This window comes from Coregonus lavaretus, assembly GCF_964263955.1.
Source record: "Coregonus lavaretus genome assembly, chromosome: 4".
Lineage (NCBI taxonomy): Eukaryota > Metazoa > Chordata > Actinopteri > Salmoniformes > Salmonidae > Coregonus > Coregonus lavaretus.
In genome coordinates, this window is record NC_139991.1 from 35,315,421 (window position 1) to 35,325,468 (window position 10,048).

The window sequence follows — 10,048 nt, forward strand, 5'->3', positions numbered from 1 at the left end:
GCTTAATCCTAATCCACTTGTGGTTTGTTGTTTTGATTAAGTGGTCACGGGGCTTGGCCAAGAAGACACTTGGTGATACTCACTACCAGCTATACTATACCTGGAGCATGACCGAGGCCCTGTGTGTACCAACCTAGAGGTACCACCCATCATCACAAAAACAACTGGAACAGGCTGTCTCCTGTTGGAATAAATATATCTGAAACATCCTTCAAACATCCCTGTCTCTTCTCTCAACGTGTTCTTGAGGCTGACAGGACAGTAAAGAGTTACAAGAATAAGCTCTTTGCTGCTGATGTGCTAAAATACTGAGGGAGAGACCTCATCGTGGAGAGGCAACCTGGCCAGGTAAGATGGATTTTGCAATTGTGGTGCAGTTTTCTAGTATGATGAGGGGATTTGACTGCTTGAAATAGAGAAGATTGTTGTAAAATATGATAATTAATGGCTTTGTTGGTTGACAATAATGTCAAGCTATTCTTGCCAGGCCAATTGTCTATGTCCAAATCTTAATCAATCACAGAGCAGTTAATTAAATGCACCTTTGAATCACGGAAATAATGCTTGTAAACTTATTCAATGAAAAGATGCACATCTATTTTAAAAAATATATATAACTACAATTGTACCTCACACAGGGTCATGGGATGTGGCTTTGCAAAATCAGACCAGCTGAAGAAACGCGACAGAGGAAGTAAACGCTTTTCTCATGTATTACCACCTCTATAAACCATTAAACCATTATAAACCAGTTTGGATTAGCCTAGAGAATAATGAACTCATCTTCTCTGTCTTGTTTTTCTGTTACCTACAGCCAGCCTCTTAGTCCCAGGTAAAGTCTTACAATTCAACATTTGTTTAATTCAACTTTGTTTTCAAAATTAACATTGATGTTATTATCATCATCACATACTGTGCAAGATTAACACTTGATTAACTAAGATTAACACTTGTACTTTGTTTATGTGTCTTTGTTTCCTGCAACGTGATGTGAAGCTGCCACAGGTGAGTCAGTCAATCTTCCGCTCGAGGACTAAATCACTACAGATCATTATGGGGTATTGGAGGATCTGAATCTGTAATCTATGACTGAGTGTTCCAGTAGTTACTGTTAACCATATCATCAGACAAGCTAAGAATAGCTGTATTACTCCTCAGATGGGTATCAGACATTCAGACAAGCTACAAATAGCTGTAATACTGCTTTTCAGAAATAACTGAAGTGAAACAACTAAAGATACAGTGGGTCCAATAATGATAGCTAGCTAGATTTGCACGGTAAACCTGTGTGTTCTTTTGTTAATGGGATCGCGATAGCAACAAGAGGGTTGTGAGTTCAACTCCCACAGGGATCACATACTGTAAGTGCCTATGTGTTGTAATATGCTCTCTCCCCCCGCTACTCATTCCTCCAGCCATGAGGGCAGCTCTCCTGATCCAACGTTGGTACCGTCAGTACGTGGCACGGCTGGAGATGAGACGCAGGTGCACCTGGAACATCTTCCAGTCCATCGAATATGCAGGAGAGCAGGATCAGATTAAGGTGGGACACCAGACACACATACCCAGCATTGCGGGAACACTACACATTCATATGACACCATGTGATTCTTTTAGTTTTTTTTCTCCAAATAGGATTTAATGAATTATTTATTTTATTCTTCTTCTATTTCTTCTTCTTCTACTTCTTTATCTCAGCTCTACAACTTCTTTGGCTACCTCATGGATCACTTCACTCCAGCCAGCAGTGAGAGTAAGCAATCCTCTCACTTCATCCCCAGGCTATAGCCGAAGAAGTCAGGTGTATGAGATTAGGGATGCATCCCAAATGGCACACTATTGTCCATATAGTGCATTACCTATGGACCCTTGTCAAAAGTAGTGAACTACAAAGTGAATACTCGGTTGCCATTGGGGATGCAACCTAGCTTTCCTCCCATTAGCTCATTTGACTAATAGCCTACAGTACCTCCTCTGAAAAACCTGTGTCCTATCTCCATCTTAGGGAACCTGATCTCACACATCTTCCGTGAGAACAACATCTGCCGTAATGTAGATTGGGAGAGGTACTTCTGCTACAAGAGCATTGAGGTACCAGAGCTGTACTCTGGTCCCCACCTCTCTTTCCCCATAACATTTTCCAACGCAGCTGAGCTGGTGGAGGCCTTCAAGAACAAACAAGTAGGTATTCCTACTCACAAGTGATCCAGCAAGCAACCGTAGTGAGGGCCATCAGCAGCCTCCATGTGCCAAACCTCCATTCTACCACCAACTGTTGGGCAGAGGCTTGCCACCATGGTAGTTTTCTCTGCTGACTGCCCTCTTCTGTTGACTTTCTACTAATAAACTTCCCTCTCACTTCTCGTTTTCCCTCAAGCGTTCTGTTCTTCCCTGTCTGTTTTTCCCAGTAGCAGCTCCATTCTCGCTATGTCCTTCAGCTCCTTGGGGAGACCTGGAGGCTGCTGAGGATCCTCCCCAACATCAGTCAGATCTCCACCTGCCACAGCAAGGAGATCACCATCTGTGGTAGAAACATAATGACACATAAGGCTTTTAAACAATTCACTGGTTGTATAGCTTTATTGCTTCTTATGTTTTACCAACTTGTCACTCACTGGTAAACCCTCTCCCTCCCAACAGGAGACTTACATGGGCATCTTGAGGATCTTTTGTTGGTCTTCTACAAGGTGGATGCCACTTTTTTGTCAATGCACCACCACAATTCACATGACATCTCATTCATAATGAATGCAAACTAATTTAAGCTTTCTTTAAGAAGTATTTGACATGTACTTACCTATCCTGATCAGAATGGTTTACCATCGTCTGAGAAGCCTTATGTCTTCAATGGAGACTTTGTGGATCGAGGAAAAAATTCCATGGAGATCCTCCTCATCCTGTTTTCCTTCCTCCTGGTCTATCCTAATGATGTCCATCTGAACAGAGGCAACCACGAGGACCACATCGTTAACCTAAGGTACTATCAGACATACTGTATGTACAGTATAATCCCTGCACTAACATACATAACATAAGCATGTCTACTTCTGCTAAGCATCCCAGTAAAGCAATGAAAACAGTCAAGCATCCCAGAAAAGTGCTAAAGATAGCCCACGTCAACAAAGTTCTCTGAAACTCACTTAGATAATACCTTTGATGATACAGTGGTAGCAATACATAGTTATAACATCTACAGAAAAGACGGAAATGCCAAAGATGGAGGTGTTGCCGTTTATATTTAGAACCACATTCCTGTAAAACTTAGAGTGGATCTCGTGTTAAATACTGTTGAAGTAATATGGCTACAGATTCATCTGCCTCACCTAAAGCCCATTCTGGTGGGAAGCTGCTATAGACAACCAAGTGCTAACAGTCAGTATCTGGATAACATGCTTGATAATGTATGTGATATCAACAGAGAGGTACACTACCGTTCAAAAGTTTGGGGTCACTTAGAAATGTCCTTGTTTTTGAAAGAAAAGCAATTTTTTGTCCATTAAAATAACATCAAGTCAGAAATACAGTGTAGACATTGTTAATGGTGTAAATGGCTATTGTAGCTGGAAACGGCTTATTTTTAATGGAATATCTACATAGGCGTACAGAGGCCCATTATCAGCCACCATCAGTCCTGTGTTCCAATGGCACATTGTGTTTGCTAATCCAAGTTTATCATTTTAAAAGGCTAATTGATCATTAGAAAACCCTTTTGCAATCCCAGCTGAAAACTGTTGTGCTGATTAAAGAAGCAATAAAACTGGCCTTCTTGAGACTAGTTGAGTATCTAGAGCATCAGCAATTGTGGGTTCGATTACAGGCTCAAAATAGCCAGAAACAAAGAACTTTCTTCTGAAACTCGTTAGTCTATTCTTGTTCTGAGAAATGAAGGCTATTCTATGCGAGAAATTGCCAAGAAACTGAAGATCTCGTACAACGCTGTGTACTACTCCCTTCACAGAACAGCGCAAACTGGCTCTAACCAGAATAGAAAGAGGAGTGGGAGGCCCCGGTGCACAACTGAGCAAGAGGACAAATACATTAGAGTGTCTAGTTTGAGAAACAGGCACCTCACAGGTCCTCAACTGGCAGCTTCATTAAATAGTACCCGCAAAACACCAGTCTCAACTAAAAACAGTGAAGAGGTGGCTCCGGGATGCTGACCTAGGCAGAGTTGCAAAGAAAAGGCCATATCTCAGACTGGCCAAAAAAAAAAAATGATTAAGATGGGCAAAAGAACACAGACACCAGACTTTTTCTTTGCAACTCTGCCTAGGTCAGAATCCCGGAGCCACCTCTTCACTGTTGAAGTTGAGACTGGTGTTTTGCGAGTACTATTTAATGAAGCTGCCAGTTGAGGACCTGACGAGTTTCAGAAGAAAGTTCTTTGTTTCTGGCCATTTTGAGCCTGTAATCGAACCCACAATTGCTGATGCTCCAGATACTCAACTAGTCTCAAGAAGGACAAGGAAATGTCTAAGTGACCCCAAACTTTTGAATGGTAGTGTATGTGGTGATGGATGATGGAGTGGTGGCCTGAATGTGTTGGGTAAGGTGTTATGAAATGTAATGTCATGTAGTATTTTAAACTGTATGTACTGGAAGTGTCTTATGTTGCTGGAATAATAATAATAATAAAAAATCTCTTCTTCTCTGGTACTCCCCAGTAGAAACATAATTCAACACACTTTTATTTTCCCCCAGATATGGCTTCACCAAAGAGGTGCTTGGAAAATACAGGGTAGGTCTCACCTTGTGTCATTCTATAACATTGGATAACTGTTCAAATTGCTTTGCCTCACAACCCCAAACCAAGTGTTTTAAAAAACTATAATTTTCCCAGAGCAGTCCAATTATTTGACCTAGATTAACCTCACCATAGGTAGTTTATTCTGCTAATCAGAATCATGTCATCTTCCTGAGTATTACGTTTACCAGTGATCAGAGTCCACTTATATCAAGCCTATCTATGTCAGTGTGTAATGTGGGTCACTCTCCCTCTTGTCTAAGGAGATTACAGGATTTTCCTCTCCGTCAACTGTGTGACTCTTCGTGACTCTCTCTTCCTCTCTCTCTATCTTTGTGTACGTGTGTCAGTCAGTCAGTCTTAAATAGCCAGCACACTGACCCAGTTAGTCAGGAAGACCTGTTTGTTTTAGGTTACATGGTTACAGTAGCCAATGGATTAACTGTTGGTAGATAACACCATCCACATCCACTCAGTTCTTGATTTAAGACCTACTGTATTTGATGTGGGAATAGTGTGTATCCCAAAAGGAAAGAAATAGCACTGCATAGGCCTCATAGTTTTCAATATAATCACTGACGCTGACATGTTGAATCTTATATTAACGTATGCATAATAAGAAATATTCTGATCGACATTGCTGTCGCTTGGTTTGTGCTTAGCTTCATGGCAAGAAGATTCTAAAGCTTCTCCAGAAGATCTTTAGCTGGTTGCCCCTGGCGACAGTAATTGACCACAAGGTGTTGGTTCTGCACGGCGGTATCTCAGACACCACGGACCTTCACCTCATATCCAGGGTGGACAGACACAAAGTAAAACCTCACTAACCCCTCGCTTAAAGGAATAGTTGACCTGTAGCAAAGTATGACCTCACAGAACCATTCTCTTTAGTTCACCCACATTACTTAAATGTAGCTGAGCATCAATTAGACACTTATTGATGAATCCTCTTAGTCTATTCTAGCCTTAGTATAGATAGGTGTAATGAAAACCCCAAAATAGTGGATCCCTAAATATCCCTAAACCTAAATATATAGTGGGTCTCCTTGGTTGAGAAGCTTAAGTTGATTGCATGCCCAGATCACTTTGCTCATTGTTTAATCATGTTTGTACAGCATTGCTCATTGTAGAATGGATCATGACAATACTTGTGTCTGTAGTATGTTTCAGCTCTCCGGCCTCCCAAGAGGAAGAGGCAGAGCAGGTCAGGTATGACGGACTCCAATCTAGAAGACGATGACCCAACCTCCAAGCCTGTGGACAGCAGCAGGCGCCGGGTCCGCTCCCTGACCCACAGCAGCAGCACAGGGACCAGGCACGAGGTCCAGCGTCGCTCCCTGCAGGGCCTGAACAACAGGGTGACCTGCTCTGTAGAAGAGGAGCTGAAGGAGCGACGCAGGCAGGCCGGACTCAGCCAGTCCTACAGAGACCTCCGTAACTCCCTGGCTAACTCTGACCCTGACTCTGACCCAGACTCTGGAGAGCTGCTGGAGTCGTACGGGAACGAGTGGAAACAGGTAACTGAGATTAGACACCATTTACGTCACATCTATTTGTTAGAGTAGGATTAAAGGCAAAATAACAGTTGGTGATGTTTTAGGAGGATGATCCATATTGGACTGAAAGGATTAGGATAGCAGGAGCTGATGGAGTTAAATGCTGACTTTTGTTTATATACTGGGGTGGAATTGATTTGAGTTCTACCTTTATTTGAAGAATAGCCAAGATGATTGAAAGCAATAAATAGACTGATTTGGGTGGACATTGTTAGTCTACAGAACCAGTGAAAGCCTACAGTGGAAGGCCATCCCCCTAGTGGTGGTATTAACTAGAAACTGCACCCTGGTGTTGTCTGTCTGGGCTGCAGATTGTAGACATGCTGTGGAGCGACCCCATGCCCCAGGATGGCTGTGTCCCCAACGAGGTGCGAGGTGGAGGATGTTACTGGGGTCCTGACGTGACAGAAGAGGTCCTGCGACGTCACAACCTCACGCTGCTCATACGCTCACATGAGTGCAAGCAGGAGGGCTACGAGTTCTGCCACAACCGCAGGGTGAGGAAGGCCACAGATAGACAGAGCACAATCAAAAGGGAATTAAATATGCAGTAAACTGTAGCAAAAATAATTATTGCCGCCATCTATTTGAAAAAGGAATACAAACTGTGAGTGTTTGATCAAATCCTCTAAGAGTAGGCAAAATAGCTTTGAGATATAAAGCAAAATCTAACCTTTCAATAATGCTTGTTCTTTCTCTTTCTCTAGGTCCTAACCATATTTTCTGCATCTAACTACTATGAGGTGGGAAGCAACAGAGGAGCGTACATCAGGATGGGTCCTGACCTGGTGCCTCACTTCATCCAGTACCAGGCCAACAGGGCTACCAGGGAGCTCACACTGAGACAAAGGTAACATAGGGGACTCTGGGACACAGGCAGCCCAATTCTGATATTTTTCTCCACTTTTTCTCCATTGGTATTTTGACCAATCAGATCAGCTCTTTGCCAATAATTGGGAAAAAGATCAGAATTGGACTGCCTGTGTAAACGCAACCATTGTGTCACCGCCTGGTATGGCAACTGCTCGGCATCCGACCGTAAGGCGCTACAGAGGGTAGTGCGTACGGCCCAGTACATCACTGGGGCCAAGCTTCCTGCTGTCCAGGACCTATATACTAGGCAGTGTCAGAGGAAGGCCCAAATACTTGTCAAAGACTCCAGTCACCCAAGTCATAGACTGTTCTCTCTGCTACTGCACGGCAAGCGGTACCAGATCACCAAGTCTAGGACCAAAAGGCTCCTTAACGGCTTCTACCCCCAAGCCATAAGACTGCTGAACAATTAATCAAATGGCCACCCGGACTATTTACATTGACCCCCTTTGTTTTTATACTGCTGCTACTCGCTGTTTATTATCTATGCATAGTCACTTTACCCAAATTACCTCGACTAACCTGTACCCCCGCACATTGACTCGGTACCAGTACCCCCTGTATATAGCCTCATTCTTTTATTGTGTAAAAAAAATAACATTTAGTAAATTTTTTCTTACCTCTATGTCTTGAACTGCATTGTTGGTTAAGGGCTTGTAAGTAAGCATTTCACGGTACTCTGAACAATTGAATATCAGACTAAAAGAAGATTAACTCAGATGTGTGTGATATGTCTGATAATTGATATCTCACACATACTGTACTTCACTAAAAACCATGCAATTAATTCCTTGTATACCTCAGACATGTTATCCACTATGTGTGATGTGGTTGATGCCTTGTGTTTTCAGTGTTGGGCGGACTGAGCGTTCAGCTCTCAGGGCTTTGAGGGAGAAGCTGTTTGCACACAAGTCAGACCTTATCAGTTCCTTTCAGGAGTACGACCCGGAAAATACAGGTACTGAACCACGCACTCACCGTTTCACTCATATCACAACTACCAGGAACCTCTGTTCCCCCTTAGTACTTTATGAATACATTATAGCATGTTGTCTATTCATCACCATCTAGTGGCTTTAATGGCAACAGTATATTTAGCAGTCTTAAAAACATAAAGGTTCACAATGGACACTGAATGGTGTGTCAACATCAAATAATGTTTTATTGCATCGCTCTCAGTGATGATTAAGTGTCTTTATGGCCCAGTATAGCATATAGATAAAACTTCTCTATGCTGTAAAGTCTGTCAGTGTTATGTGTTTATCTGTGTGATCACTGCATGGCCTGGTCTCTCTCCCGGGGCTGATTTCTCTGTGGCTGTGTTAAGGCTGGGTTTACCCTGAAGGGTTAGGGTTAGTGTAGCAGTTTGAGACTGACTGTGACTGCTGCATGGTCTCTGTCATGGCTGTGTGGTGTGGTCTCTCAGGGCTGATCTCTCTGGGCCACTGGGCCTGTGCCATGGAGGCTGTGTTGAGGCTGGGTCTACCCTGGAGGGTGCTGCGGTCTCAGCTAGTGGGAGACACTCTGGATGGCATGCTGGACTACCAGCTCTGGTTCAGAGAACTGGCCATCACCGAGCCCAACACAGAGGTGAGGTTGACTAACACACAAACGTAAACACACAAATAAAAAAAAGAGTAAACAAGCACCTAACAAAATTCCTGGTCGCTGCCTTTTATCGACCAGCTCTCGAATGCCAGTCTGCTTGAGACCATGTATAAGCACCACTCCAACCTGGAGACCATCTTCAGGATCATAGACACAGACAACTCAGGTGAGTAATAATAATCAGCTTGGCCCAGATACCTGCCCTGTTGTGTTTTACGTACATTACCTTTCTCAAGCCTCTCAGGCCCCTCTGTCATAACATATAGAGAGCTTATTACTAACAAGCTCAATATGATGTTCCATTGAAAACAAAGAGTAATTGAACATTGATCCCCAGAGGGAAAATTGGATGTGTCACCAGCATAGGACACCTACAGGGACAACAGACACACAGGTGTAACAGACGTTGTGCTTGCTTAACAGTAGGTTATATTTTCTTTCCACACAAGCCCACACTGCTGGTACTCGATCTCAGATCCTCTGCCTTGCGCAAACACTAGTGATCGCATCCCTTGACCAATTACACTATAGAAAAGCTAGAGAATCGATACGGCAACTGGAGACATTTCAAGCTGGGGAGTGAGGTTACAAATCCAACTTTGTTACACAGGCACACATCAGAACACATAGACCTGATGGACTTTATTTTTCTTGTCTGATCTGTGGGCTATGTATCTTACATGTTAAATAAACCTATCCGATTGAGTACAAATCATAAGAAGCCAGGTTTCAGAGCAAAAGGACACATTTCTATTCAACCTGTGAAACTGAAGTGACCACAGATTCCACAATAGAAATGTAAAGGTCACTCCAGATTGAGTCGACATATGCAGTGTTTACCGTGAATGCAGTCTCCGCGGGAACATTGCATTTACATTTCAATCACGCTTTAAAGCTGCACTTCCGTGATGCGGATTGAATAGAGCCCATGATCTAAAATATAAAGCACAATTCTATTTAATTGTCTCCCAGGTCTGATCTCGTTTGAAGAGTTCCGTCAGACGTGGAAGCTGCTGAGCTCTCATCTGCAGACAGAGATCAGTGACGAGGCCATCAGTGACCTGGCCGTCTCCATCGACTTCAACAAAGACGGCAGCATAGACATCAACGAGTTCATGGAGGCCTTCCGGCTAGTGGGAGGAGACCTGCTGCAGAATGAAGGTGGTGACCCCCACTGACACACAACTTAAACAGGAAATATATTACTACAAACTGGAATCTACTCATTAAAATCAATGGTCAACAGTACCATAGGAGGGCTTCCAGC

General features: G+C 43.2%; 1 protein-coding gene across 1 annotated transcript; it reads left to right on the plus strand.

Moving 5' to 3' along the window:
- Positions 1-1,417: 1,417 nt before the first annotated feature.
- On the plus strand, positions 1,418-9,959 carry LOC311127412 (serine/threonine-protein phosphatase with EF-hands 2-like; the record flags this gene model as incomplete). Its single annotated transcript, XM_084159260.1, has 15 exons — positions 1,418-1,543; positions 1,699-1,753; positions 2,006-2,181; positions 2,412-2,526; positions 2,641-2,687; positions 2,811-2,977; positions 4,702-4,738; positions 5,407-5,556; positions 5,905-6,261; positions 6,612-6,797; positions 7,008-7,150; positions 8,025-8,131; positions 8,600-8,763; positions 8,860-8,947; positions 9,754-9,959. 15 exons carry the CDS (start codon positions 1,418-1,420, stop codon positions 9,957-9,959), a joined length of 2,124 nt encoding a protein of 707 aa, XP_084015386.1.
- Positions 9,960-10,048: the final 89 nt, after the last annotated feature.